The 27,035-nt window shown below is 49.4% G+C and overlaps 10 protein-coding genes across 10 annotated transcripts; 5 read left to right on the top strand and 5 right to left on the bottom strand.

Annotated features, from left to right (window-relative positions):
- Positions 1 to 149: 149 nt before the first annotated feature.
- end3 (cytoskeletal adaptor protein SagA) lies at positions 150 to 1,795 on the bottom strand. Its single transcript, XM_071025193.1, has 3 exons — positions 1,470 to 1,795; positions 1,150 to 1,384; positions 150 to 1,083 (listed from the first exon to the last, which is right to left on the bottom strand). Exons 1-3 carry the CDS (start codon positions 1,707 to 1,709, stop codon positions 344 to 346), a joined length of 1,215 nt encoding a protein of 404 aa, XP_070884315.1. The 5' UTR covers positions 1,710 to 1,795; the 3' UTR covers positions 150 to 343.
- Positions 1,796 to 1,894: 99 nt separating this feature from the next.
- BJX67DRAFT_358636 (mitochondrial K+-H+ exchange-related family protein) lies at positions 1,895 to 3,308 on the bottom strand. The gene is made up of 3 exons (XM_071029575.1): positions 2,587 to 3,308; positions 2,452 to 2,507; positions 1,895 to 2,399 (listed from the first exon to the last, which is right to left on the bottom strand). The coding sequence occupies exons 1-3, from the start codon at positions 3,021 to 3,023 to the stop codon at positions 2,053 to 2,055; spliced, it is 840 nt and encodes a 279-aa protein (XP_070884314.1). The 5' UTR covers positions 3,024 to 3,308; the 3' UTR covers positions 1,895 to 2,052.
- Positions 3,309 to 3,466: 158 nt separating this feature from the next.
- On the top strand, positions 3,467 to 5,000 carry BJX67DRAFT_181602 (phospholipase D regulator). Its single transcript, XM_071025188.1, has 2 exons — positions 3,467 to 3,982; positions 4,047 to 5,000. Exons 1-2 carry the CDS (start codon positions 3,712 to 3,714, stop codon positions 4,910 to 4,912), a joined length of 1,137 nt encoding a protein of 378 aa, XP_070884313.1. The 5' UTR covers positions 3,467 to 3,711; the 3' UTR covers positions 4,913 to 5,000.
- Positions 5,001 to 5,384: 384 nt separating this feature from the next.
- BJX67DRAFT_382826 (cupin domain-containing protein) lies at positions 5,385 to 5,921 on the bottom strand (the record flags this gene model as incomplete). Its single annotated transcript, XM_071033312.1, has 1 exon — positions 5,385 to 5,921. The coding sequence occupies one exon, from the start codon at positions 5,919 to 5,921 to the stop codon at positions 5,385 to 5,387; it is 537 nt and encodes a 178-aa protein (XP_070884312.1).
- Positions 5,922 to 6,089: 168 nt separating this feature from the next.
- BJX67DRAFT_181816 (uncharacterized protein) lies at positions 6,090 to 7,063 on the top strand. Its single transcript, XM_071025191.1, has 2 exons — positions 6,090 to 6,793; positions 6,855 to 7,063. The coding sequence occupies exon 1, from the start codon at positions 6,224 to 6,226 to the stop codon at positions 6,692 to 6,694; it is 471 nt and encodes a 156-aa protein (XP_070884311.1). The 5' UTR covers positions 6,090 to 6,223; the 3' UTR covers positions 6,695 to 6,793; positions 6,855 to 7,063.
- culA (cullin culA) lies at positions 6,398 to 9,780 on the top strand. Its single transcript, XM_071025192.1, has 7 exons — positions 6,398 to 6,793; positions 6,855 to 6,950; positions 7,037 to 7,106; positions 7,185 to 7,201; positions 7,265 to 7,332; positions 7,396 to 9,296; positions 9,366 to 9,780. Exons 2-7 carry the CDS (start codon positions 6,901 to 6,903, stop codon positions 9,552 to 9,554), a joined length of 2,295 nt encoding a protein of 764 aa, XP_070884310.1. The 5' UTR covers positions 6,398 to 6,793; positions 6,855 to 6,900; the 3' UTR covers positions 9,555 to 9,780.
- Position 9,781: 1 nt separating this feature from the next.
- Positions 9,782 to 13,708, bottom strand: BJX67DRAFT_181811 (putative Avl9 protein). Its single transcript, XM_071025190.1, has 10 exons — positions 13,196 to 13,708; positions 12,915 to 13,019; positions 12,593 to 12,835; positions 12,452 to 12,479; positions 12,327 to 12,390; positions 12,188 to 12,267; positions 11,957 to 12,128; positions 11,858 to 11,898; positions 11,672 to 11,809; positions 9,782 to 11,621 (listed from the first exon to the last, which is right to left on the bottom strand). The coding sequence occupies exons 1-10, from the start codon at positions 13,255 to 13,257 to the stop codon at positions 10,182 to 10,184; spliced, it is 2,373 nt and encodes a 790-aa protein (XP_070884309.1). The 5' UTR covers positions 13,258 to 13,708; the 3' UTR covers positions 9,782 to 10,181.
- Positions 13,709 to 14,093: 385 nt separating this feature from the next.
- Positions 14,094 to 15,737, bottom strand: sakA (mitogen-activated protein kinase HOG1; the record flags this gene model as incomplete). Its single annotated transcript, XM_071031365.1, has 9 exons — positions 14,094 to 14,190; positions 14,253 to 14,436; positions 14,500 to 14,578; positions 14,644 to 15,000; positions 15,063 to 15,162; positions 15,229 to 15,272; positions 15,340 to 15,469; positions 15,572 to 15,619; positions 15,682 to 15,737. The coding sequence occupies 9 exons, from the start codon at positions 15,735 to 15,737 to the stop codon at positions 14,094 to 14,096; spliced, it is 1,095 nt and encodes a 364-aa protein (XP_070884308.1).
- Positions 15,738 to 19,830: 4,093 nt separating this feature from the next.
- Positions 19,831 to 22,083, top strand: gpaB (guanine nucleotide-binding protein subunit alpha gpaB). The gene is made up of 6 exons (XM_071025187.1): positions 19,831 to 20,091; positions 20,181 to 20,526; positions 20,578 to 20,706; positions 20,761 to 20,890; positions 20,947 to 21,185; positions 21,250 to 22,083. Exons 1-6 carry the CDS (start codon positions 19,965 to 19,967, stop codon positions 21,347 to 21,349), a joined length of 1,071 nt encoding a protein of 356 aa, XP_070884307.1. The 5' UTR covers positions 19,831 to 19,964; the 3' UTR covers positions 21,350 to 22,083.
- Positions 22,084 to 22,760: 677 nt separating this feature from the next.
- Positions 22,761 to 26,429, top strand: glpV (glycogen phosphorylase). Its single transcript, XM_071029574.1, has 8 exons — positions 22,761 to 23,282; positions 23,380 to 23,392; positions 23,462 to 23,497; positions 23,561 to 23,622; positions 23,674 to 23,777; positions 23,828 to 23,905; positions 23,959 to 25,724; positions 25,774 to 26,429. The coding sequence occupies exons 1-8, from the start codon at positions 23,110 to 23,112 to the stop codon at positions 26,179 to 26,181; spliced, it is 2,640 nt and encodes an 879-aa protein (XP_070884306.1). The 5' UTR covers positions 22,761 to 23,109; the 3' UTR covers positions 26,182 to 26,429.
- The last annotated feature ends 606 nt before the right edge of the window (positions 26,430 to 27,035 follow it).

The following is a 27,035-nucleotide window of genomic DNA, read 5'->3' as shown; positions in this document are numbered from 1 at the left end:
GACGGGGGAGTTCGGGTGTACTTTACTGCATTCCTTCGGTTACTGGCGTTCTCTAGTTTCTTACAGGAAGCAGGCACTAGGAGGTGTTGTCGAGGCAAACATCCTGCTCGAGGGATTGGCATGTACTTATATGGACTATACACGGGATAACTCGGCGGATCTGAAAGTAATCAGCAAGGGTTCAGCCATGCGGAATACGAATAGTGTTCAAATCAAGAAACAAGATCAACTGAACGAACGCCTGGACTCCTCGCCAAAAAAAAGTGGCTATACATTTAGACATACAAAAGCAGTCCACCGAACGAAGGATAGGCTGGGGAGAAGGGGAAGGTGAGTTGTCAAATTATCGAGACGACCGCTCGTCCTCAATCTGCCTCCACAAGTCGGCAAGGTGGTCTTTCCGTTGGATGAGGTGACTCTTCAGTCCCTCGACCTGCTCAGCAACCGCTCGGACATCCTCATTGAGGCGCTCCACATCTCCACCAGCTTTAGACCGGCCGGTGCCCTCTCGCAATTCACGTAATTCGCGTTCTTTATACTCCAAAAGTTGGAGTGCCTCTTTCTTGATGAGAACCCAGTTCGGACGGCCATCGGCCCTTGGGCCGTCTCTTCGTCCTTCGGAAGCCTTTCTCGCGGACTGCAGCTTCGCGTCTAACTCAGCGAGTTCGCGGCGTAGGCGGACTTTCTCCCATTCCTCGTCTTGAATAGTCTCGCTAAAATCTGTTCCCTTGGGAGTGTAAGATGTTTTGCCTGCAACGCCGAGTCGGCTGAGGTAGGTGTCGCCGAACTTAGCCTTGCGGCCCGATGCGGTTTCCGTGTCCCCGTTCGAGCCCCATTTTTGAGCAGGTCGTGTATTCTCTAAATGATAATCGATCTTGTTGCTTTCGAATGAGGCACGCAAGGAAGCGGGGATTGTGCGGGGAATGCGGAAGCCCTCATGGCGGTAGTTCAGGATGTGGAGGAAGGCAAGAGTTGCATCTTTGCTAATAGCAGAGGACGCAGATGGATTTACCAGGTTCCAAGCGGAGCGGACGTCGGTGTCCGGCACATCGAGTGAATCATATAGTGGTTGTAACGCCTCGACTAGCAGATGTAATGCAGGTTAGCACGCGCCAGACGCATAATATGGTATTTCATGGTGAGACGAACAGGCAATTTCCCCGCGATGGTTCTTGTTGGCGGAATATATCTCTTCGTACTTGGATTTATCGGATGGGTTCATGTACCAGTCAAAGCCGTCTTTCAAGCCGGGGGTGCTGTCTTCATCCTCTATACGTTCGAACTGTTCCTGGGCCCCGCTTAGGGCGCGAGTGGCATGGGCAAGGTGAGATTTGGATTCAGGAACGAGCCAGTCAGGGAGTGCATTAGGGACGCTTTGTAATTCCTTTACATGAGGGTCTCTCAATAAGCACAAATGGACAACGAAAGTTCCTCAAACGAACGAGGAGAGGAGAAAGATGATGACATACCCCATTCACGATATCAAAGATCAATCGCATAGCAACGCAGAATTCCTCAAAATCCAACTCCCCGTCTCCGTCGAGATCTGCCAGATCCCAAACTTTCTCAAGCTGATCATCGCGAAGCCGGCTGTTCCTGAGCACGGAGGCGGCTTGGGAGTTGTTCAGACGGGACTGGCCACCTGCCAACGACGAGAAGATCTCCCAGTATCGTTCAATTTCCCACTGCTCGATCTTTTTATTGGACATGGTGTAAGATATTCAGATCAGAGAATTTTGAGCACAGCACAGATGGTAGCGGCTGAGAAGAGAACGAGCAATGGGGCCTGATGCGGAGATGGGTGTTGCTCCGTGTTGATCCAACGGGGCGGTCGGATTAAGATAGATCCGTGTCTACTATACGACTCCAGTTATTCTTACTTTTTTAAGCAGAGGCGTATTATTCTTATTATATTTGTAGAAGATAGAATGTACAAGGAGCCATGATAATCTAAGCCTTTTGGCCTGCCTAATCTACAATGTTGATGTACACGGGACATCTATGAATCCCTCCAGGCGCCACCGCGTCTGGTGTCATGTTCTTGCTCTTCATCTACTGTCGCCTTTTCTCGCAAGACTTCTCGCTGGCCCCTTCCTGGGTGGATGAATCTGAAGCTTTGAGGTGCTCAGAAACTTGGATGATGGCTCGCTCTGCCTCCAATGCAAGGCCCGGCGCATCGAGGATTGTCGCTAGCTTCTTCGCATCTCTGATGCGAAGTAGGATTTTATCGTCACTCTTCTCTACATCTTCCACCATCTCCGACACTGGATCTTCGGCATCCGTCTCCTCAAGGGTGCTCGAAACACGCTTCGCGTAGAGTTCCACAAGACCCGGATATGACACTGGATTTAACAAGTTGTTTTCGACAAGAAACTGTAAGTGTTTGGAACCATTCAGAGCTTGCTGCTTGTAAGCAAATAAATCATAAACATACAGGAGTTGAACACTAACCTCGCCAATGAGACCAGCCTCTATAGACGAGGTAGAAGAAGGGGATATTAGGTATCCTATTGTAAACGTGACAGGTGCGATTAGCATCCGGATACAAAGGAACAACTCGACCAGGTGTCTTTGCGTAGGACATACACAGGGATCAGTGCGATCGGCGCGGTGAAGGGGGCGGCGATAAAGCTCCACAGCATCCTTCGCCGATGTAAATCCTGTCTCTCCTTGGAGAGCTTATGGAGGATAGGAAGGAGTCTCTCCTCCTTGATTGCATTACCCGGGAACAAAACATCCACCTTTCTCGTTCCGTGCAGCTCGTCGATTCGCCGCTGAGCTCTGAGCGAGGGGATGCTTTTTAGGGCCCATTCCTCATATGGGATTCGTTGTTGGACTCGATTTCCCCACGAAACCAGATGTTTTTGCCAACCTTTGTCAGCCTCCTCCCATTTGGTCCAAGTCTCCGCTGTCTTGTTCGTGATCCGATCTATTATCGAACGCTCCGTCGAGGCATCTTTGCGGAGGAGGCGGGCATAGATCAAGGCTCTTCTGGTCGAGATTGGGACCACGAATAATCGCATGGTAGTAGCGCAAGTACCCGGTCATAAATATGTAGTAATTTTTATCTCCTTTAAGGGCAACAATCAATATCGATCGCGAAGCCTGGAGCTGGCGACAGCCAAAGCGACAGCAGCTATCGATCGACAAAGGAGAGAAGGCGATAAAGGCGAGTCGCGGACAGTACCATGCCTTTTCGTTTGCTTTGTAGCCGATTGTGAATAATATGCCCTCAAAAGGTTTTGAGCTTGCAGAGATGATCTTTTTGTAACAACAGAGAAAGATTTCGCGGTGGCCAGGTAGTCAGTTGACTAACGTCATTCCACACAAGGGCGGCGGCCCGTCTTCACATTGCGCACCAGCCACAATGCCGGGCCCGCGCGAGACAATGAACTTCCGAATATGGTTTAGTGGCATGCTTGACAAGACGGCAACATCGAGGGACTTGGAGGCTGCGTTCTCAGTCCCTCAACACCCCGTCTTTTTCTTCCGCTTCGCCCTGAACTTCCTTTCATACCCTCCTTCCTTTCCTTTCGACTTGGCGGACGAGTTCCATTTTCGACTCGCATCGCAGTGACGTGAGCTCAGCTGGACAGGCCTCTGGAGCCCGTTCCCCGTTAAGGGATTCGAGGCGATGCAGCCCATTCCACCCCAACAACTCCTGACAGTTCAGCCTCACGTCGCCTCGGGCGCGCGTTGAACCGCAGGGCAATGGCGCAGGATGTGCGCGAAACTCGAGTCCAGCCTCCCGACTCCGGCCTCCTCGCGAACGATCAGTTGATGGAGAAATCACCAACCGGAGAATGGACTTCACCGCACATCAGCAATTCCCCTGGCGGACAAAATAGCAACAATCCGCCCCTGGATTTATTTCGCAATGGTATAACGGATCAGCCGAGGGCACCGCAGGGGATAGCCAACGAGGTGGAGGAAACCACTGGGCCAAGCCAAGAATTCGAGAGCAACCCTCGAACATTGCCTGGTAAGTAGTCCCTAACTGGATGGAAGATTGTAAGGAGGAATTTACTGACTTACTACGCCTTTAGCCTGGATTCGGTCCTTGGAATACCCAGATGATGATATTGAAGCTACCGCTACTTCCCGACTAATTCCTACCCAACCTGGCGATGCCTTCGTTGCGCAACATAATCACTCGCCATACTCGACGTCGAAGCCGGGGTTAGGTTCGTCAAATTGCTGGAGGGGCTCGGAAGAAGAAATAACAACGATTCGAGAATCGCGCTGGAAAAGTTTTTCGAAGACAATAGCTTACCCTCGAGAGCATGGCGTGGAAGAGAAGCTTGTCACGCCAGAATGGCTGAACGAGAATCACGGCGACTACTCTCAGCCGTGGCGAGGACAGCTTGAACCGGACGAAGACACTGAAGACCCACTCAAGAAAAAACGACGTCGCGAAATATGGTTCAAGCGCTTCCACAACACCCTTCTGCAAAGTCCAATCGTGCCGTTGATCATCCGTCTGACAGTGTGGTCATTTTCCCTCACAGCTCTGGCTCTTGGGGGTTCTATCCAACGCCTTTCCGAAAACTTTGCTCATCCCCAAGGTCCCTCCGCTTTGATGGCAATCATCGTCGATGCTGTCGCCTTGGTCTACCTCATCTACATCACCTGGGACGAATATACGTCCAAACCCCTGGGACTTCGTTCCCCTTCCGCCAAAGCACGGCTCATTCTTTTAGATCTTTTCTTTATTGTTTTCGATTCCGCCAATCTAAGCTTGGCCTTCGAGTCCCTGTCGAGTGCGGAAGGCGCGTGCACTGTTGCACAAATAAACCAAACCCTGGCCCCAAAAAATGACGATATTTGCGACCGCCAGATAGCTCTCGCCTCCGTCTTATTGATTGCCCTTATAGCATGGCTGATCACCTTTTCCATCAGTGTCCTCAGGTAAGCGGCCGCGTTAAAACTCATGAAATGCAAGATACTGACCACACTCATTTTTGGGCAGACTCGTCAAGCGAGTGTCAACAAAATAAACCCCTGATTACGCTGGTACTAACCAACCTTGCTCTGTCTGCCCCGCGGCTTTTGCGCGGCCAATCTTTACCTGACCTTGCTGTTTCTGTATGCTCTCTCTCGCGATATCTGGTGTCTATGGCTGGTACCATGTGCCGGATTTATATTTGATACACACTCTCTGGTTCTGCACCCAAACCGCCTTACCCTCATTCCACATATTCTTACCCTTGCCCGGTCACGGCCTCTCTACTTTTGGATACTGGCTGGCTGGCGATTTGGATGGCTCCTGGGTTTGGAGCAAAACATTAACTTTGGATACCCTACGGCTCTTTAAATATGGATAATAACGTAGCCTGATATAATCAAAAGTTGCTCCACAAAGGGTCGTTCATTGGACATGCATCTCACACTTGCAGTGCGGGTCCATCTTTACCGTACAGTGGATCCCTTCCGAACCAGCCTAAACGCCCGATAGCCTGCCATTTACTCTCCTCACCTGGCTGCCCATAACACATGTCCCAGGATTTCCCTCGCGGATAGGCACCGACCATCCTAAACGGCCCTTCGGTTGTATCAGGCTCAGAGAGAAGCTGGTGGCCCACGCCGGCCGGCACTATGATCAGATCGCCCTTCGACACCGTAGGCTCAAATCTGTGAGGGTTCCCCTCGCCACCGAAACAAAGTCGTGCGGAACCAGAAACGACACCAAGAATCTCGTGGCTCGTGGAATGGAAGTGCGTCTGACTGTACATGGTATATATCCAGCTCGGCGAGACTTCGCCAACGTTTTCCAAGTGCTCCGAGAGCTCATCCGGGGTACCGTGGAAGGCCTGGTGATAGACCATGAGAGGCTTGGATTGGATGGAAGTATTGGGGATCCGCTCCCACCGAGGGAGCTGACGGGAGGTAATCTGAGTTTCTGAGCGTGGTCTGAGTAACATTATGATCAATACCTTGCTGGAAAAGCTGTTCATATGGACGATGCCCGAGGGCCTGCTCCTTGATGTTTGGTTGCTCTCGAGATTGCAGATGACGTCATTCGATTCATCCGCGGGCCCAATGCTGTGTTATCCTGTTTTGGCGAATATTCACGGAGCCTCATCTAGGGTTCATGCATCCGTTGCCCAGGCTGTCCCACCCATAGTCTTGACAAAGACAAGGAGAGCCGAGCGGAAAGTTCAGGGGTGACTCAGGGGTCGTATTCTCCGATCATGTCCCAGGCAACAGGACCTCGTTTACGATCATGATAGGCCTGGAGCCTGAGACCGACACTTCACAGCCCCAAAAACAACACGAAGACACCAAGAAGCAAGCCTCAAAAGTTCAGAGAGTTGGCCACACAGTGAAAATTCTTCTCTTGGAGACAACGAACTTGGATGCCTTGAAAGAAGGAAAGAGCACAAAAGAGTCGATACCTCGACAAGCAGTCACCGCCTCCACTCCAAGGCGCCTGGATTGCCGACCGCCTGCCGGAAACACACTTTTACCAACCCCACAGCCATTCGCTCTCACAATCGCCCAACGCCACGCCCTTCTCGCGTTCGTCTGTATCTCAAACATCTCTCATCTTTCATCCCACAGGATCCTTCCTCTGTATTGCGTTCTGGCCGCGGTTTCGCACGGGACATTTCTTTTGCCGTCGTTTTTTTGCTATCTTCTCCAGGCGTACCGACTTTATCTTCGATCTACCGCCGTCCAACGCCCACCGCTTTGAAAGGTGTGAGCAACAGAGACGGAACTCTGAAGGCACGTAGACGTCAACATCGAGACCAGGATTTTTGATTCTTCTACCTTTAGACAAATACGTGACTCGGTAAGCTCAGTGCTTTGATTCTTCCGCGACCGCAGCTTTAACCCTGATTCTCTCCATGTAGTTTCTATCTGTGTTCTCGTCCTCCGGCCCCGGTTCCGCAAAGCAACATGGCCCCTCGCATCCCTCCGACACCTCACAAGGATGATCTAGGAGAAACGTAAGTGGGTTTAGCACCAACCCCGAAACCTTTAAATAAAATCAGTTGATAGTGTCAACTCACTAGACCGCGTTTAACTTCTACAGATGGGCGTTCTTGCAAAGCGGCATCGAAAATGTAATGGTAAAGCTGGACGATGGAGTCGATATGAAGACAGTAAGTGATCTATCATGAACACTCCGGCTTTTGGCCGATTTGAAAGAAATATCTTGCTAACCAACGATCGTTCCACAGTACATGGCCTTATATACGTACGTCCCTCCTCTGGTGCTCCTTGACTCGCATCCTGGCCTGTGAATAACCTTCACGTCTAGGGCGGTTCACAATTTCTGTACCTCACACAAAGCTGTTAGTGGTCAAGCTATTCAAGCACAACGTGGTGGTATGACAACCCGACATCTTCCCAAGAATGCTACATGTAATCATGAGCTGACCGTCACACTAGCTCATCTACTGGGAGAGGAGCTCTACAAGAAGCTGGGGGAATACCTGTCAGGCTACCTCGAAAATGTCTACACACAATCTACAAGCCATGCCGAGGAAGCTTTACTCGGATTCTATATGCGTGAATGGTCCAGGTACACAACTGCCGCGAAGTACATCAACCACCTTTTCCGTTACCTCAACCGTCACTGGGTAAAACGAGAAATTGATGAAGGGAAAAAGAGTGTCTACGATGTGTATACTTTACACCTGGTCAGGTGGAGAGATGACTTCTTCAAGAATGTGCATGAGAAAGTCATGGATGCCGTGTTAAACCTCGTCGAGAAGCAGAGGAATGGCGAAACAATTGAGCAGTCGCAGATCAAGAGCATAGTCGATTCCTTTGTCTCTCTAGGGCTCGACGAAGCCGACCCCACAAAGTCGACCCTGGACGTCTACCGCTCCTTCTTCGCGAAGCCTTTCCTCGCCGCTACCAGAACCTACTACGAGGAGGAATCACGTCAGTTTGTGGCAGAAAACAGCGTTGTCGAGTACATGAAGAAAGCTGAGGCCCGCCTCGACGAAGAGAAGGCCCGTGTTGGACTTTATTTACACCCTGACATCGCTAAGCATCTAACCGAAACATGCTTGGATGTGCTTGTCACTGCCCACTCAGAGCTGCTTCGTGACGAGTTCCAGCCTCTACTCGACAACGAACGTCAAGAGGACCTTGCCAGGATGTATCGGTTGCTCTCACGGATCAAAGATGGGCTTGATCCTCTCCGAACTAAATTTGAAGCGCATGTGAGGAAGGCAGGTTTAGCTGCCGTGGAGAAGGTGGCTGCTGAAGGCGAGTCTTTCGAACCGAAGATGTACGTTGATGCTTTGCTCTCCGTACACACTAGGTACCACAGCCTTGTCAAGGAAGCATTCAATGGAGAGTCTGAATTCGTCCGCTCGCTAGACAACGCTTGTCGCGAATTTGTGAACCGCAACAAGATCTGTAAATCTGGATCAACAAAGACTCCAGAATTACTCGCTCGTTACACAGACTCCCTGTTGAAGAAAGGATCAAAAGCCGCGGAGGAGTCGGAGCTGGAAGAGATGTTGGTCCAAATCATGACCGTCTTCAAGTACATTGAGGACAAGGATGTCTTCCAGAAATTCTACTCAAAGATGCTTGCCAAACGGCTGGTCCATGTGAGTTCAGTGTCCGACGACGCCGAGACTAGCATGATCAGTAAGCTCAAGGAGGCTTGTGGTTTCGAATACACCAACAAGTTGCAACGAATGTTCCAAGACATTCAAATTTCGAAGGACTTGAATGCCAGCTACAAGGACTGGCTAGATAAATCCTTCTTAGATGACGATGACCGAAAGAAGCTCGTTGACTCACACTTCCAGATTCTGGGAACGGGTTTCTGGCCACTAAACGCACCGTCAACGGACTTTCTTGCGCCGCCAGAAATCGTCAAGACCGCCGAGCGGTTCCAAAAATTCTATTTCGATAAGCATAATGGTCGGAAGTTGACTTGGCTCTGGCAGTTGTGCAAAGGTGAAATCAAAGCCAATTACATCAAAAACACCAAGGTCCCGTACACCTTCCAGGTGTCAACATACCAGATGGGCATTCTCCTGCTCTTCAACGAAAGCGACACTCTGACATATCCTGACATCCAGAAGGCCACTACTCTCACACCCGAAATCTTGGATCCGAACTTGAGCATATTTTTAAAGGCTAAAGTTCTTACTATCAGTCCCGAGGGATCCAAACCAGGGCCAGGCTCGACGTTCAAACTAAATTATAACTTCAAGAACAAGAAGATCAAGGTCAACCTCAACATTCAGATCAAGTCGGAGCAGAAGGTGGAGACGGATGACACGCACAAGACAATCGAGGAGGACCGCAAGCTTTTACTTCAGGTACGTCTCCTTTCCTATTCTAGATCTCTCATGTATGACCTTTCAATGGTATTCTAATATCCCAACTAGTCCGCCATCGTCAGGATCATGAAGTCCCGGAAGAAGATGAAGCACGTGCAGCTTGTACAGGAAGTGATCCACCAAGTCAAATCCCGTTTCCCCCCACAAGTCCCTGACATTAAGAAGAACATCGAAGCGTTGATGGAGAAGGATTACATTGAGCGTCTGGACGGCGATGAAATCGCCTACATTGCATAATCGTTTAATACAATTCAAGACATCTTTCCTCCCCACTATTCAGGTTCTATCACGAGAGCAAGGATCTCAGCTCTATCACCCATCCTCCAAACATCCTCCTTCCCTTTCCCTTCCTCCTCTCCTCTGTACCCATCTTGCAAGCTGACTCCAATACTCGATCTATCTAAACCTGAAAGAGAATAATTTTACGCATTGATTCCGTAGCACCGTTAGAGATAGGGACGTCTAATTCATCAGCACGGCCCAGGTAACTGCTCCTATTCTCTGACGCTCAGGCCCATGAAAGTGTTATCGTGGCATATTTTCCGGAGGGCGCATCTTCATCAAAATATAACTGCATCGTATTGTGTTAAAGCGCTGACGTATATATGCGTATGTAGACGGCACAAAATGAGAATGTAGTAGAACGTATCGAGCGTCAAAGTGGTATCAAAAGAAGTATGTAGTAGATACAATCGTAATAATATCGGCAAAGGCATCGAGGCGCCGTTCTTAACCGATGGTTAGATGCAAATTGCGATATATGCGTGGGATGCATTATATACAAAAGGTAACATGAGAATCATCACCAGGTTCAAAAGACAAGTCGGTACCGACGTCGAGACCGCGAGGCCACAATGTGCCTTATTATGAGGACTCCTTCACGGTGCTTGTGTTTTGCGCAGGCAGAGTCTTAGTGGGAATTTCGCGGCCGGCATCTGAAGTTGGGCTTGTCTCGGTTACTTCTGTTCTCGCAGTGGGTTGCGATTGCTGCAATTTTGCTTTCTCATTAGCAGTAATTTCGGTGATGACGGCGTCTTTCCCGTCTTGGGGCTCTAGCTCCGATCTATATGCGGTCTTCTTATGGTCCTTCTCGGTCTGCTCAGATGGAACTTCCGAGGGGTCGTCTCCGAGAATTGGCGCCTCTTTTGATAAGGGAGACTTAGGGTAAACAGTTTCATGCTCGTCACCATCACGGTTGATTGAGCTGAGATCAAGGCTATCGCGCTTGAGGAAGATATTACTCCAACGTTTTCTTCTGCTGCCACTGCGTGAAAGGGTATATGAGTCTTCGCTGCGGTGAGATTGCATCGAGCGTCGTCTACCGCGATCCATGTTGTCGTTTAGCTCTGTAATGCTCGTCAAGGTCGGAGTTGACGGTGACGTGGCTGCAGCGCTTGCTGTTGGGGGTGGCGAGGTGGACTTCTTTTCCTGCCACTCTTTCCGTTTCTCGGTCGCCCATGAACCCCATGAGCTAAAATAAGCGCCTGCTTTTTGGCCGACTGCACTGACGGAGACCTGGGCCTGCGTCATGTCTACAGAGGGGAGAGGAGCTTTGCGGTTAGGGAACCACGAAGAGCCGCCGGTGGATGTTGTAGATGTTGAGTCTGAGGGTGATACCGGTAGTGAGGCTGACCTGTCTAGAGATGGGCGCGGGGACTGGTTCGCTTTCTCTTCGTTACGTTTGCGCTGCGCCTCTCGCATAGCTTCGATATCCGCCCAGAAACTGTTAAATGCAGCGGCCACTTTCTTTTGGCCGGTCGAGAGGTGTCTGTTCAGGGCTTCGCGGCTTTCACGCACTCTGTCGTCGAGATGGAGGTCTGCAACTTGCTGCGAGATGCGCCTTTGAACATCGTCAATTGTAAGGCCGCCAGCAGAGGGATGCCGAGGTTCCGCGACGGAGAATAAGAGTGCATCGGAGGTCAGACGTTGAAATAGGGCATAATTGGAGGTAGTTCTCCACAGGGCAAGGAACTCCTGGTTGAATTCTAGTGCAGGGTCTCCATCAATATTATAAGCCTCTAATCGGGCCCGACTGCCGCGACCTGAATCTCCAATTAAGTAAGAATTGAGTTCCTCGTGGTATTTCATGGACGAGAGCAAAGCCAGGAGGTATTCTTCGAACTGAAGCCTGATGAACTCTTCGGATCCCATGTAGCCGTGAGTCTTCGGTTGCTCGGGACGTGCTTCGTCCCATGTGTCATTCACGATCTGCGTAATGGCATCAATCCAGCGTCGGTCGGCCACAGATAGGGCCAGGGCATTTCGTAAAGGAGGGGATATAATATTAATCGTGTCTTCGTCGAGCTGACCTCCAGGTTAGCTCGCATCAGGTGTGAACGGTAAGCGTCCCTTACGTTGATTAGAATATCGCTGTAGCGATCTTTCTGCTGCAAAAGTAACGAATTGGTAGAGCCAACAACATATGATTTCGTCCCATCGTCTGCCAGCAGGTCCAGCTGCTGCAGAGGCGTGTAGGGTCCGAACATGCTTCCCTTGATAACGTTAGAACATACATATCTCAGGGCATATTTCTTGCTAACCTTTCCAAAAATTTGTAACGGGAGTCCCATGTATGCCAGCACTGTTAGTGATCAATAAGTGTTCCCAAGCATAAGGGCGGGCTTTTACAGAGGTCGTACAGGAGCTCCTGTCACTTGTCTTGAGAGAGGTCGGCTTCTCAACGGTCCTCGCGTAATCGTCAAACGCAGGATCGGCACAATCTTGAAGCTGGCTCATGAGACCGGGAATGAGAGACACGAGCGAGAACTGAATCATGCACAATCGCTCGCACCTTGAGCCAAAGAAAAGCATCTAGCGCATTCCATCGCATCAGTATGGGATAATCTGGCAATACCATGGCCGATGCTTACCTTTGGCTGCAGGAGTAGAGCTTTGAATAATACAAGGGTCTGGTACTTGAACTCGTGGATCATCTCACGTAGGGAAAGGCCTTCGACTATGTCAGTAAGATTCTGGCTTGGCGCTTGGTTGTGGGAGAGCGTGTCTCACCAAGTGTTTGGTCCTTGAATGCGTCATCTTTCTCTAGGCTAATGGCCAATCCCTCGCGAAATTTCTAACAAGGCCAGGTCAGCAAAATCACACAGCTTAGGACCTAGTGAGGTTGGCCATCGAACCTTCAGGATATCGTGGTCCGAAAAGTCCCTGTTCCAAACAATTTATCTATCAGCCAAGGTTCCCGGACACGCATGCCGCCCTCCCCAGCTTAACAGTGTCCACACCTGGAGCTCCACAAACAAATCTACCGAGAAACATACCGCTGCGCGAACCATGCGGAGGTTACGATAGATAGTTTCTCCCTCAGCTGCCCAAGACTCTTCGGCTTATCCGTAACAACGACGACTGCCTTTTGTACGGTTGATCTCGTTACATCGGGTGGTTTATAGATGAGAGATTTGGAATTGATCTGTCTTGAGCACGCGATACCGAAGAGTGACGTTGGAGGCCCGGTGTTCGTGCCTTTGCGACGGAGGGTAAAGTACGAAAATTCTTCTGTGGATCTAGAGTTGATTTATCGCATTAGCAAGGAACCTTGCTCCTCAGCCATGAAGACCAGCTATGAGGAGTGTAGATGCATACAAATGAGCGCCGTCTGAAAGCGCCATAAACGGCAATAAGGACCAGTCATTCTCGGCTGCGGGGTCGGTTCCCTCCGGCCCAATGCACAGTTCGATTTCGGGGCCCCTGTACGCAAATGTTCTATCAGTACTTGGTAAAACCCAGTGGCGCTTTCCGTGATCCGAAGCAGTTGTGGTGAATCCGAGCGTTTTGGCCGAGTTGCACCGAGGCAGAGCACGGATGTCATTCTAAACAGCACCATTGTGCCAACGGTCGCCCTGGAAATTTCGGAAACCACTTACCTAGCATGGTGGAAATCAATGACCATAACAATTGGGTCTTGTTGAGCCCGACTGCACACCATGGCGTCGAACAAGAGACCGAAAGCGGGCAGAAGTCGCAGGGTTCGAAACCAATTTCCTTCCTTACGAAGGGGGGAGTCCCTCCCAAAAATGAGGAAAGCAGAACAGGCGTCCGCTCGAGTATTATATCACGACAGTAATCACCGTTCACTAGAAGTTTGAGGAAGGTGACTCCAGAGTTGGAGCAGATTGGCTCCTTTTGGTGGGCGGTGACGGAGTTGAGATGGGAATGTTGGCGATGATTGCAACGGAAGGTTCTTGACTGAAGACCCCGCCGCAAAGACGCAGCACCTCCTCAGTTCCTAGAGGGGATGGCCCTTGATAACTGGGAATTGTTTCGGCTGCAGAGCCCCAGAGCTGAAGGGACCCAGGATCCGACCCAAGAAACAAGCACGATTGGGTGAGATTGGGTACAGAGAGATGTGGGGAGACTTCAGGGACCCAATGCAGGTATAAGTTTTTGCAGGCGTATATTGTGGCATATTTTAGGTTGTAAATAGTAGCGTCTGACAAGCCACCTGAAGATGGTCTTCCACGTTACAGCGCTTTCCAAAAGATCCCTCTAGCCCGGTGGTACTTAATGGCCCGTGTCCAACCTCAACTTCACAAAGCAGAGCACAAACTGCGACAAGAACAGATCAAGAAGCAGTAGGTATGGAGTGATTTGGGTGGAAATTGTAAAAATCAAACGTTCGCAGATATAAGACAAACACACATTTCACGCCCAGTCTACATGCCAGAAAAAGAGTAAAGAGGAATCTGACGCCCAAAATGAAACCTGTGACATGGTGTTCGTACCGCTCCCCGCGCTGCATCCACATGATTAAATAGAGCTTCATTAGAAGTTTTGCTGACTGTCTGCAACACTCCCCACAAGAGCCGGGTTGGCATCACTGCCCTGATCAATGTTATGGAAATCCAGAATCTCTGAATACCTGAAAGGCAGAGTCAGCACAAACGGATGCCATACGGCAAAAGGGAGGAGGAGAAAACTCACATCATGATCTTCCAAGTATCCACGGGCAAGTCTGCATCGTTGAAGGACCAATCGAATTTCTCCTCCGCCTCCGGCTCATCCGTGGGATCATGGTACGGGGCCAGGTATTCATGTGCGAGAGCTTGGTCGGCACGGATTCGCTTTTTTGGGTCAAAGACGAGCATGCGCTCAAGAAGGTCAACCGCTGCATCATGTCAGGACCCAGCACTGTATGATAAATCCATCAAACGCGTTGCAAGACACGTACCGTCCGCATCGGCATTTCTAAACTTCGTGGCCAATGATTGTCGCTCTCGCCTCGGTAGGGATTTGACAAACCGTAAAGTCTGTTGGGGATCGAAGTAAGCAGATTGTTTCCTCATTGAACAGGATTTGGAGGCCCGTTGCTCACGTTCTCGCTGCAAATGGTCTGAATCACATCGTCTGGAGGTGTTCCAAGGAGCTCCGTAATGATGGAAAACTGATTTACATGATCCTTGCCGGGAAATAGAGGCTTTCCCTCCAGCATCTCGGCAAAGATACAGGCTGCGCTCCAAATGTCAACCTCCACGTCATACTTCTGCCATGTGAGCATAATCTCTGGCGCGCGGTAGTATCTGGTCGACACATATCCCGTCATCTGGGGGTCTTGAATGCGGGCAAGTCCAAAATCGCAAATCTTGAGGTCGCAATTCTCATTGATGAGGATGTTGCTGGGCTTAAGGTCACGGTGAACAACGCCTGCTGAATGGACATATTTCAGTCCACGCTGCATCTAGTTAGCTTGAACCGCAGTCGAAACGCTATCGCAAAGGCCCGATCGACACGCACCAGAATCTGGTATAGGAAATACTGAATGAATTGCTTCTCCAGTGGCCTAGAAGTAAGAAGTCTGTGAAGATCGGTACCAAGGAGTTCTGTGACGAAGTAGCTATAGCGACACTGTCAGAGTCCAGGCCAAGGTCCAATGAGTGCCTGATCGCGGGGTACAGCGTACATGTCTTCAAGAGGGGAAATGAAAATATCACTCAAGCTGATGATCTGCTTGCTATTAGCACCAAAATGGGAATGTGCCAGAAAATTAAAATTATATCGGGTGCTAACTGACATTTTCATGCCGTAAATGTTTCAGGAGCTTCAGTTCGCGGTATGTTCGTTTGGAAAGAACCGGGGTGCTGAAAGGCTTCATGATTTTTTTCACTGCTACCGGCTGTGCGGTCAATTGATCCCTCGCAGAACTTTATTTATCAGAAGCGTATATCAGCTAAAGGACGATTAAACGGCGTGATAAAACGCGATGCTAGGCGATGCGGCGGAGGAGGGAGGGGTCAAAGCCATACCAGACCAGTCCGAAAGCACCCATTCCTACGGGCTGCAAATCCGTGTATCTGCAAATTCGTCTCTTTAGAACCAAGTTCGTCTTTTCCTTTGCGCTTATTAGAAATCATACCTGCTGGTGATCTCGAAGGTGGTGCCAAAAATCTGGGCACGCACGAATTCGGCCATCTTGGATGAAGAGTGAGGGGGACACCGGCGCGATTCAGATCTCAGAGTGGCGCTCACTCCTGAACTTGCGCCACTTCCCGCGAACTGGGTTAGATACGGAAGAAAAGAGCAGAGACAGGCGAGGTGAGGGGGGAAAAAAGGTCAAAATACATTTAAGGATGTGAGTGATGTATCGGAGGTGATGAAATGACGAGGGGAGCCAGAGCAGTGGCGGCGCGCCCAATGGTCCGAGAGCAATGATGTGTGGGGGGAACTTGGGTAGGAAACTCTCCCACCTCAGGAGTTTAGCCTTGCTGCGATCAAGTTTCCGGAGAGAAACCAAAGGAATAAAACCCGATGACGTGCGCTCCAAGATAGCAGCCGATCGAGAAAGGGACAGCCATCTGCTGGAGTTGGCCATCAACTGCAGACTACAAACCCATCGACGAAGCCTCCTCTCTGGTTCTTGACAAACATTGGCTGGAACATTGATCCAAGACTCGGGAGTGAGAGCCAATCGTCGCGATCTCATTCCTCTCATTCCAGCCCCAATCTAACCTGAAGCTGTTCGCCGTCAAAAGGAAGGAGGAACTCTTCGAGGCCGGCCGCATGCAAATGGTGCAGTTTTCAGATTCGAAAGCTCAAGCTCCAGACCCCAGACCGAGATCTCGAGCTACACTACCTCCATCACCCCCTCTGTGAGTTGCGGAAAACGAGCTCGGCCAGCTATTCATCAGCATTGTATGTCAATACTCTTTCAACCAACAAAAACAAGTTTCTTGGAAGCACCGACCGATCAAAAGTGATAGGTTCTAGATCCTTTTGTCGGCTGGCTTCGAGCCTTCGAGTCTTGCTCGGCAAGGAGGGAAGATGTGTCGCTGGTCCCAGTGATGGCGTCATAGATCTCCAGCGCGAGAACACCCCCATCAACCAAGTGATGCTCGACTTTTCAAGATTACTAGGACATGGACGGAGAAAAAATGCTATTGAAAGATATAGGTAGGACAGTAATTATAACAATTTGATGGCTCTCCTTGACTTTGGCGCAAAAGTCCCTCGTGAATGCTCATACTGTGGCGTACCACCACGACAACGCATCCATGTTTCTACCATCTTGATGGGGTGGGTCCTATATATAGTAATTTTCCAGAGGTAAAGGGAGCATTTGCCGAGTGAATAATCATCGGCAAGTAAAGCATTAATAGATTTCAAGGGCTCAACCACAACCTCAATCAGCGGTCAACCATTGTGTCACAGTCAGGGCCAGATCTAGCCAGCTCACGGTCAAGTCCAATTTATACTCAAGGGATACTTCGTGTTACAGTTCGCTGACTGCTTAATGCCCTTTTTCAAGAGATAGCGGGTTCTCGCTTTCCATTTGTTGACCCCGAAGGTACTCCAAATAAATAGTTTAGATGATTGCCAAAACGCCCTGTCGACTTTTACATCGCCTGGACCAGAAAGGGTAGAAGTGTACCGCAAGCAAGCTAAATGTCATCAAGTCGCAGTGGATGTCCATGGCCAAGGTGCTGCTATGGGTGTTTTCAAGGCACGGTCGATGGCTCGATACGTTTTCCAATACTTACTCTCGTATAATACGGCGATTTGTTCGTTCCCGCAGGGGTCACTCGACTCAAGAAAGGTTTCAAGGTAAGGGTTGAATATCAATTGTAGTAGCTGGTCCTCTACGCATATACTTTGAGTGGTCTCTCACAGCATTGCTTTGCCCTCGCCCTTCTTGAGAAACGTCAGTGCCCTCGCACATCAGAAGCACGCGCCAACAATAGGAAGGTGCATTCATCGACTGGACCCATCGTAGTGACAATTTTCAGGGAGAATGGATGCCTCCATCGATCCAATCCGGGACAAAGGGTGTCTGCGCCTGAATGCTGCGATGCCGGTTCACTTATATCGAAATGAGAAGCTGCTCGAGGCAAGGTAGACTGCGTTGGCGCCGTGAGTTTGCAAAGTCGACTCATAACCTCCGATACCCCAAAGGCGGGCATACCCTAGTAACTATTCGGTGCTTCTCCAACTGTCCATATCAAAGCGTGACAAAACGCGCGAATTTGATGAGGCTCAGATCTTGAAGCTTGTTCAGAGGCAAAAGTGGAAGTCATGAAGAACTCTCGGTTTAAACCCAATGCCATGTCCTCTTGGCTTAACCGAAATCCTGTTTCAAGACTTTACATTCCCGGTGTTTTCTTGAGTGGATGGAAGCCAGCAACGGATGATCTGACGAGGTGGTGGGACGTGGGTCCATGAAGATTCTGGGCAAACCGCGAACTCAAGGTTCTCTGGGGGATCAGCCAGTCACGATCTTTTCGACACCGAGATGGCAGCTATATTTCGTTGCTTTGTACTCCCTTGAAATTAGCATCAAATTATGGCATAAGAATGGGAACTCTGATCGCAGCGTCCCCGAAGACGGGAAGGCGAGGGTTCAGAGTCGATCAAACGCCAAGCTCCCAAAAACGCGGTAGCTCTGTCCAGAAAGGGCCCTGGCCCGGGCGGTCGCAGCGGGGCGCGGGCGGGCGCCCAGCCTCATTGCGCTGCGCTGGGACGGATCCTGGAGTGCCAGAAATTCCCAGAATGGAGACGGAATCAACAGTCCGACTCGATTTTTGAGTTGATCTGTTGACCCTTGAATCTTGCAGGGCGTCAGTAGAACGGGGTTTCAAATATGTCAGAAGCTCAGTGTGCGCAATCATGTGATGGTTGACGTCACGTGAGCTTCGCACGAAGGAGCTGGAGCTCAACCTTGGAAGAACCCATCAAGTGCCAGAATGGAAGAAGTTGGTTGGTTCAAAGTAGTCTCAAGTTCCAAGGTGGTGGGCAGCATCCTGAGGCTTTGGAGATTCCGCCGTTTTGGCAACGGCATCAGGAATATCGCTCAAAGAAACAAAGCTCAGAAGCCAAATTATTTGGAACCTTGGAAGTTGGGAAGTATGTGGCCCTGCTATAGATAGCACAGCAGAGGTGAAAGTAATGCCATGAGCATGTGTCACCGAAAATACACACTGCTCTGACTGACCGACCGATGTTCAGGGAAGAAAAGCGAGATTGAAACTTCTGATATTGCTCATCCAACATTTTTTGGACCCAAGGATTTCTCTTCTTCTATCTCGGTTTGAGCGAGGTTGGCAACATTACCAAGACTCTTCTGGCAGGCCCTCTGTTTGCGGCTAACTTTGCCGGTCCTCCCTGCGACCAAGATGGATCATGGAGAACCTGTAAACTGACCTTAATTCAGAGGAGGATCCTCTGTTCAGCTCACTCCACCCTTGTGATAGAAGTGGCGCAGATGACGAATAGCATCCACACCGCGATCGAACTTCAGATGCTAACACTTTTGAAGCTGGAAGAAATCTGACAATTAATAGTGTAAGGGCGAGGACGAAGAATAACCATCAACCAGCGACATCAGGTCTCCCCTCACCCGGCTGCTCACTGCCTGTCATTGTGCTGGAGCACTATCGTATTTTTATTGTCTCATTCTTCATTTTGGGCGTCTAATATTGCGCCATAATTATTATGTCTCTTACACAAACGTGTCAACAATAAGACCTAATTATTGTCCAGAATTACATGCAATTATCTTCTGTGGTGTTCTGCCTCTGTTCTCAACCTTCTCCAGTTGTTGTTGCTTACATTATCTGACTGTTCTTGGTCGTGTTACTGGAGATCCGCAACCCCATCCAACTCTCCCACATCATCCCCCCGATCGGCCTCTGCTACCCTTTTTAGCGTCGGCGCACTCTCTCACGTCTTCTTGCTCCGCAGTTTGTATCCTGTCACCCCTCACTTCAATCGACCTGCCCAGGCGAGACGTACCTCGTTCACTTGGACTTTGCTCGCAACTCTTCTCCGTCATCTCCCTAGTTTCATCACCCGCGCCACAGCCCCATCGTCTCCGTTCCCGGAAACCTGCAGTGGTCAGGCCTTTGCCCGATCCCCATCCTCTTGTGCCCTGCTCCTGACCTCTGCCCTCTGATCTCGTTCTTCGCCGGCAGTCCTTAATTATCGTGAAGCTGCTATTTCTCCAGATCAGTCGCTCGCTGCCCCTCCATCGCGCCGATATCCGATCTTAGAGAAAGCCACCTTTCGGGGCTGTAGGGGGCTTGGCCTGTTGCTCAAGAACTTCCTGGTCGGAGGTTACTGGCCGTGTTGTTTCTGGCCGGCTGATGCCCTTCATCCGGTGAACAGTGAATGGTCTAGTGTTGCGTTAAGAGGGCGTTGATTTCGAAAATGGGTTCCTGTTTCAGCTCGGAGTCGACAGGTGATGCGGAGCAGAAGAAGAGAAGCCAGGCAATTGACCGGAAACTAGAAGAGGACTCTAGACGGTTACGGCGAGAATGCAAGATCCTGCTACTTGGTACGCCATTGATTTCCCGCATATCGTCGGCCCTCAGGCACCTATGGGCTTCTGAAGATCCTGAGTTAACAAATTTGGTTTCTGCATAGGGTCCGGAGAGAGTGGTAAATCGACGATTGTCAAACAAATGAAGATCATCCATCAGAACGGATATACGGTTGAGGAGTTGACGCTCTATCGCCTTACAGTTTATAAAAATCTCCTCGAATGCGCAAAAGCGCTCATCGGGGCCTACCACCATTTTAACCTCGAACCGACAAGCCAAAAGGTCCGCGATTATATCGAGTTTCTCACCGAGTATAACATCGACCCAGATCCCAATACACCATTGGACTCCTCAGTTGGAGATGCGATAACATACATTTGGAACGATCCCTGCACTTCAACGGCATTAGAACGACAGAATGAGTTCTACCTGATGGACTCGGCGCCTTAGTAAGGATTTCACAACATATTCTTCGACATACATACTGAACAGGGTTTTAGTTTCTTCGAGGAGGCAAAACGCATTACGGGTCCGGATTATATACCCAACGTCAACGACGTGTTGCGCGCTAGAACCAAGACAACGGGTATCTATGAAACACGGTTCACAATGGGCCAACTAAGCATTCAGTATGACATTCTGTCCCTTCCTCAACTCTCGGTCACAGTTGACGTTTGGTTTAGCATGTTCGATGTCGGCGGCCAGCGCAGTGAACGGAAAAAATGGATACACTGTTTTGAAAACGTTACGTCTATCATTTTTTGCGTCGCTTTGAGCGAATACGATCAAACGCTGCTGGAAGAGGGGAACCAGGTATGAGACGGAACCCAGCGTTTTATTCTTGTCAGGCACTTACCCCGTACTTTCAGAATCGGATGATGGAGAGCTTGGTTCTCTTCGACTCCGTTGTGAATTCTCGGTGGTTCATGCGCACGAGCATTATTCTCTTCTTAAACAAAGTGGACCTTTTCCGGCAAAAGCTACCGCGCTCTCCCTTGAATGTTTACTTTCCTGATTACTCCGGCGGGAATGACGTTAACCGAGCTGCGAAGTATCTCCTTTGGAGGTTCAACCAAGTTAACAGAGCACACTTAAATCTTTATCCCCAGTGAGTCCTCTGTTGATTGGCTATCCCTTTTGTTGGATATGCTAACCTTAGGTACCCTGTAAAGCCTGACTCAAGCTACCGACACAACGAATATCCGTTTGGTATTCGCTGCTGTGAAGGAGACTATCTTGCAGAACGCCTTGAAGGACTCAGGGATTTTGTGAACGATCCAGTGCCGGCCGACGGCTGTGCCAGGCTGAGACTAAAGCGACCTTGCCGAGTCCTGCGATCCCTGTCATAATGAACAATACCCAACGCGAGTCTGCTATTGGAACTGCAACCGTTGGCCTCCACTCTACCGTTTTCTTTGAGGGCTCTTGACTTTTGCCTTGTGTTCTCCTTGTTATATTCCCCCTTTGACGTGCCATTGCTCCTGGTAGAGAGTTATTGGCGTAACGGCATCCATGTTCCTCAATCAACCGTTTTCCTTTGGCGCTGGGCTGGGTTTTCTTGACTGGCTATTCTAGCATGGTGTTCTTTGCTTTCTCCCCCTCCCTAATCCCTGTGCATTGCTCTGTCTGAGGCAGAGGGAACCTGCACTTCGATTTTTGTCTGCCACATTTATTGATTGACATGATCTTTCACTACCTTCTTGCTCCTTCATTGGATTCCTTTTATTTTGGGCATGAGCATATTATTCTGATCTAAAAGTTGCAGATCCCAACTTTGTCTTTTGCATATATCATACGCGCGGGCTTCTGATATCCTGTCTCATGTGCCCTGAGATTTCTCTTCCCCTGTTATCATTTCTTTTCTTCATACGTTTTGCCCTTTATTGTCGGTGTGTTTGTATCGTGCCGCGCTTGGCGCCAGAATTTCTCTGAATATACCTTACAGCCTCATAGTCCCACTATTATACATATCTTTCATACTACTAATAAGATAGTCTTGTCTCCAAGGCAGTGATACAGTCTAGTAGTAATCTGACGAAAGCCTATATCATCGGCTAGCCTGGATGAAACGAGTCCGGTTAGCAAGGCAACAATTCGATGCAGGCTCACTTGATTGGCGGCAACAAATTGATGAGACTTCTTTGACCTTGGGGCGGATTCATTAATGAAGGGATAGAGAGTCATGAGTTATGTAGCTCATATGTCCAAAGCCTATCTATGGTCGGACTTTATTTTTAATTGTGTGAAAGGAGGGATGGACGCCAGGTGGAGAGAAACGGCCAAAAGACTATTAAGCTCGGCTCTCCGGTAATCTGGGCCACGGGTATCCCATGCATACTATGCTTTTCCGTCGCATTGGGAGAGAGGCTTGAGATCGAACCGGCCGGGGATTGTCGTGGACTACTGGAGGAGGTCATATTACAGGATGGTGGCGTCATAGTAGAGGGGGGCTATCTCTCAAGTTTCCCTTCTTCGCATTCCACTCCGCAAGCTGCCGAAGTACAGAAAATCCAAGTATTCTCCGAATGATCCGTCTGTAGAGAAATGAGCAGCGACCCATCGGCATGAGCCCCTGACGGCTGATCCTTCGCGGTGGAAGGGGTCTAGACCGCAGCTTAGCCTCTTGAACGTTTGCAAAAACAGGCCTGGGTTGTAGGAATCTCTCGATTATTGTCGATCCTCTCCGCAGTTCATGCCTTGTGCTAAGAAAACCCCTCATGCGGTGCCTGCTTTCCATGCTTTAATCCCAGTATCCTCGTCACGAGGTACAAGGCCAGGCCATAGCTCCCTCTCTGTGAAGTATCCGCATCACCACCCCGCTCTCTTATCTACTCACCTACTACCCCTCCATTCCTCTTAGAACACCCCCTCTGTTATCCATCCTCTTTGGCCCTTTCGTCGCCATCGGGCTATTATTTAGTGTTTCCACTATTCCCAAGTCCTCCTTCGAAGTCCTTTGGGGCTCTGACATCACCGATTGGCCTCCTCATCTGATTCCCCCTACACTGCAAAGACATTTAACTTCCCGCATTATGTCTGAAGGCCGCCATGAACGGAGACTCTCCGTTGGTGCCCCTATCTCGAGTCTCCAGGGCCCAGTCGGCCCGGGATTCAGTCGACCGAAGCACAAGCGCAACTACACGGGCTTTGGGAGAGCGGAGATCAAGAGTGTCGAGGCCAGCATCCCCGAAACATTGAGGGAAGCGTAAGTCATTTTATTATTTGTTTCCAATAAGGAAGAGTAGAGAACTACCTTTATCGGCGCCAATGCGTTACACTAGCTGATTTGGACTGCCATTTAGGTGGAGGAAACAGGTAAGAGACGAGAAAGAGATTTTGAGCTCTTAACCAAGCTTCTAACCAAACCGGACTAATTCACGATAGTCTGCAATTGGCTTCACAAACAAAGACGAATTTGAAGTATGTCACGGGCCCTGCTATTTTTTGCCCTAAAGTTTTGGGACTTTCGCTCACACGCAGCAGCACGAATTGGTACGACACGTCGAAACTACACTGGCTCGATCTCTGTACAACTGTGATGAATTGTGTGTCAACTTTCTGTTTTGCCAGCGTCCGGATCTCTAACTTAAGACTAGGGCCGCATACTCTGGGACCGCGTTGGCATTTCGAGATCGTTTGATTATTGAATGGAATAAGACTCAGCAGAGGCAAACCCTCAACGATCAGAAAAGGGTTTACTGTATGCCTGAAACTGTTGTGGTTTCACCCCACAAGGCTCACGTTCACTAGATCTCTCCCTCGAGTTCCTTATGGGTAGAGCCCTCGACAACGCAATGCTTAATGTAGGGATGAAGGACGTCGCTCGAGGTGCGAAGCAACTTAACACTTGATTCAATCATAGATTCTAACTCAAGTCAAAGAGGGATTGAGCGACCTGGGCTTTCGCGTTGAAGATATTATCAACCAGGAACATGATGCCGCTCTTGGTAACGGCGGTCTTGGACGCCTGGCAGCATGTTTGCTTGATAGTTTGGCGACTCTCAACTACCCCGCTTGGGGCTACGGGTTGCGCTATCGTTATGGCATATTCAAGCAAGAGATAGTGGACGGCTACCAGGTCGAGATCCCTGACTATTGGCTGGATTTCAACCCTTGGGAGTTTCCACGGCATGACATTACCGTCGATATTCAGTTCTATGGCTCGGTAAGTTCATATCATGATGAAGACGGTAAAACCGTGCACTCTTGGCAAGATGGCGAGACGGTTCAAGCTGTGGCTTATGATGTCCCCATTCCTGGGTACGGCACTCGGACGACGAATAATCTTCGCCTCTGGTCAAGCAAAGCATCTAGTGGTGAATTCAATTTTCAGAAATTCAATGCCGGTGACTATGAGAGCGCAGTGTCAGATCAGCAACGGGCTGAGACCATTTCAGCGGTTCTCTACCCTAACGATAATCTAGACCGGGGTAAGGAGCTGCGCTTGAAACAGCAATACTTCTGGTGTGCTGCCTCTCTATTTGACATTGTGAGAAGATTCAAGAAGACAAATAGAGCATGGAGTGAGTTTTCAGATCAGGTCGCCATTCAGCTCAACGATACCCACCCTACATTGGCGATTGTTGAGCTCCAGCGCATTCTTATCGATCAGGAAGGGCTTGAATGGGATGAAGCGTGGAATATCGTCACCCGCAGTTTCGGATATACTAACCATACTGTTTTACCGGAGGCATTAGAGAGGTGGTCCGTCCCTCTGATGCAAAACCTCCTTCCGCGACACATGCAGATTATATTTGACATCAACCTATATTTCCTGCAGATGGTGGAAAAGAAATTTCCCAATGACACGGACATTCTTTCTCGAGTATCCATAATCGAGGAATCACATCCCAAAATGGTCAGAATGGCCCATATAGCAGTCATCGGCTCTCACAAAGTCAACGGTGTGGCAGAATTGCACTCAGACTTGATCCAAACCACCATATTTAGAGACTTTGTCGCGATCTACGGCGGTGACAAATTTACAAATGTCACGAACGGCGTCACCCCGCGCCGCTGGCTTCACCAGGCGAACCCTAAACTATCCGATCTGATCGCTTCCAAACTCGGAGGATACGACTTTCTAACTGACTTGACGCTCCTAGAACAGCTTGATAACTATGCAGATGATAGAGACTTTCAAAAGGAGTGGGCTGAGATCAAAACGGCCAACAAGCTCCGTCTTGCCAAACACATCAAGGAGACCACAGGTTACAGCGTGAACCCTGGCTCCCTGTTTGACGTTCAGGTGAAGCGCATTCATGAGTACAAACGCCAGCAGCTTAATATATTCGGCGTCATCCACCGCTATCTCAAGATCAAGTCCATGTCTGCTGAGGAGAAGAAGAATGTTCAGCCGCGAGTTTCGATCTTCGGCGGCAAGGCGGCCCCAGGCTACTGGATGGCCAAGACAATCATCCACCTCATCAACGAAGTCTCATCCGTTGTTAATAACGACGCGGAAGTAGGTGACCTCCTGAAAGTCATTTTCGTAGAAGACTACAATGTCAGCAAGGCAGAGATCATCTGCCCAGCCTCCGATATTAGCGAACATATCTCAACAGCTGGTACCGAGGCAAGTGGAACCAGCAACATGAAATTCGTCCTCAATGGGGGTCTCATCATCGGAACTTGCGACGGAGCTAATGTATGTTCTCTCCCTGCCTCGCGAACGACAAATTGTAATGATGAAGTAGATTGAGATAACCCGTGAGATTGGCGAACAAAACATCTTCCTCTTTGGCAACCTCTCCGAAGACGTCGAGGAAATCCGCCACAAGCATTTCTACGGCAGCTTTAAGCTAGACCCTGACCTCGCCCGTGTTTTCGACTCCGTCCGAGCCGGCACATTCGGAGACCCATCCCACTTCTCTGCGCTGCTTGCCTCCATTGCGGAGCATGGCGACTACTACCTCGTTTCGGACGACTTCAACTCGTACGTCGCGACACAGGAGATGGTTGATGAGGCGTTTAGAGACCGGGAGGAATGGATTTCGAAGAGTATTGTCAGTGTTGCGAGAATGGGATTCTTTTCAACAGATCGAGTGATTAGTGAGTATGCGGAGAGCATTTGGAACGTGGAGCCGCTAGCTGTGTCGGATTGAGATACGTACGTTCTCGGTCCTGGTTCGTGGTGCATTATGTTGCGTGTATTCAGAGGATGTCCCTTGATGGTGAGCTGATCAGATGCGTTAGTGATATGGTAGCTCGTTGCGAATAGTTGTTTGTAACAAAATTGTGAGATAATTTCGCGAGAGCACAACCCCTATACAAGTCACGTGACCCTTACAGATGACTTCGGAGATGTTTGTAGTACTCTGTTTCTGATTGGCCAGAAAAGTTTAATTTTTTGTGAGGTCAAGAGAAAATGTCGGATTACTAAGGAAAAAGGTAATTCCGAGGGGTAGCTCAACGTTGTGACGTTAGGTTGAATATTGCATTGAATTCAGCGTGTACGAAATCTAGCTGGTGCAAGGTTGCTTCAGGGGCGACTTGTGTATAATCATAATTCCACTCCAGTGCTTTACCCAATTAGGGATTGCCAGTCTAATACACCCCCTCAGGTCCACAAGCGCCTTCTACTTTAGGAGCTAGATTGATCTCAACACCATGGTCCTTTTATACTAATTTCACCACGCTACTTCCTTCACGCTACCTTCTTTTACCTTTGTTAGTTTAAGCAGTTGCCTTCATGTTCCCTTGGGGTATAAATATAGAGGTTTGCTTATCTCTTGCTTGATTCCTCTATCTTTCCTACATATCTCTGGGTCTTAGGGATCCTCTTAGTTGACCAACTAGCTTGAGAAAGGGTCTTGCTACCTTGATTTAGGGCCTTACTATCTTATTTTACTAATTTTTTAGGCCTTCTATAGCAAGAAGATTAATATATATAGATAATAACATAGTTATCCCATGGAGGCACCTCTAGCGCTTGGAGGAATAGCTGCCAAGTTGGCTG

This window comes from Aspergillus lucknowensis, assembly GCF_044049455.1.
Source record: "Aspergillus lucknowensis strain CBS 449.75 chromosome Unknown BJX67scaffold_32, whole genome shotgun sequence".
Lineage (NCBI taxonomy): Eukaryota > Fungi > Ascomycota > Eurotiomycetes > Eurotiales > Aspergillaceae > Aspergillus > Aspergillus lucknowensis.
Note: the sequence above shows the minus strand (reverse complement) of the source record. Positions and strands in the feature narration are given on the sequence as shown.

Coding starts and splice junctions, on each gene's coding strand:
- end3 (XM_071025193.1), bottom strand. CDS start 1,709: ATGTCCAATAAAAAGATCGAGCAGTGGGAAATTGAACGATACTGGGAG. Junction 1,385..1,469: donor TCTTTGATATCGTGAATGGG/GTATGTCATCAT, acceptor CCTCATGTAAAG/GAATTACAAAGCGTCCCTAA. Junction 1,084..1,149: donor CCATCGCGGGGAAATTGCCT/GTTCGTCTCACC, acceptor TACATCTGCTAG/TCGAGGCGTTACAACCACTA.
- BJX67DRAFT_358636 (XM_071029575.1), bottom strand. CDS start 3,023: ATGCGATTATTCGTGGTCCCAATCTCGACCAGAAGAGCCTTGATCTAT. Junction 2,508..2,586: donor CCGATCGCACTGATCCCTGT/GTATGTCCTACG, acceptor CGTTTACAATAG/GATACCTAATATCCCCTTCT. Junction 2,400..2,451: donor AGGCTGGTCTCATTGGCGAG/GTTAGTGTTCAA, acceptor ACAAGCAGCAAG/CTCTGAATGGTTCCAAACAC.
- BJX67DRAFT_181602 (XM_071025188.1), top strand. CDS start 3,712: ATGGCGCAGGATGTGCGCGAAACTCGAGTCCAGCCTCCCGACTCCGGC. Junction 3,983..4,046: donor CAACCCTCGAACATTGCCTG/GTAAGTAGTCCC, acceptor CTACGCCTTTAG/CCTGGATTCGGTCCTTGGAA.
- BJX67DRAFT_181816 (XM_071025191.1), top strand. CDS start 6,224: ATGATAGGCCTGGAGCCTGAGACCGACACTTCACAGCCCCAAAAACAA.
- culA (XM_071025192.1), top strand. CDS start 6,901: ATGGCCCCTCGCATCCCTCCGACACCTCACAAGGATGATCTAGGAGAA. Junction 6,951..7,036: donor AAGGATGATCTAGGAGAAAC/GTAAGTGGGTTT, acceptor TAACTTCTACAG/ATGGGCGTTCTTGCAAAGCG. Junction 9,297..9,365: donor ACCGCAAGCTTTTACTTCAG/GTACGTCTCCTT, acceptor TATCCCAACTAG/TCCGCCATCGTCAGGATCAT.
- BJX67DRAFT_181811 (XM_071025190.1), bottom strand. CDS start 13,257: ATGGTGTGCAGTCGGGCTCAACAAGACCCAATTGTTATGGTCATTGAT. Junction 12,268..12,326: donor ATTCAAGGACCAAACACTTG/GTGAGACACGCT, acceptor ACATAGTCGAAG/GCCTTTCCCTACGTGAGATG. Junction 12,129..12,187: donor CTCTACTCCTGCAGCCAAAG/GTAAGCATCGGC, acceptor GGAATGCGCTAG/ATGCTTTTCTTTGGCTCAAG.
- gpaB (XM_071025187.1), top strand. CDS start 19,965: ATGGGTTCCTGTTTCAGCTCGGAGTCGACAGGTGATGCGGAGCAGAAG. Junction 20,092..20,180: donor ATGCAAGATCCTGCTACTTG/GTACGCCATTGA, acceptor GTTTCTGCATAG/GGTCCGGAGAGAGTGGTAAA. Junction 20,891..20,946: donor TGCTGGAAGAGGGGAACCAG/GTATGAGACGGA, acceptor CCGTACTTTCAG/AATCGGATGATGGAGAGCTT.
- glpV (XM_071029574.1), top strand. CDS start 23,110: ATGTCTGAAGGCCGCCATGAACGGAGACTCTCCGTTGGTGCCCCTATC. Junction 23,498..23,560: donor CAAACAAAGACGAATTTGAA/GTATGTCACGGG, acceptor CACACGCAGCAG/CACGAATTGGTACGACACGT. Junction 25,725..25,773: donor GAACTTGCGACGGAGCTAAT/GTATGTTCTCTC, acceptor ATGATGAAGTAG/ATTGAGATAACCCGTGAGAT.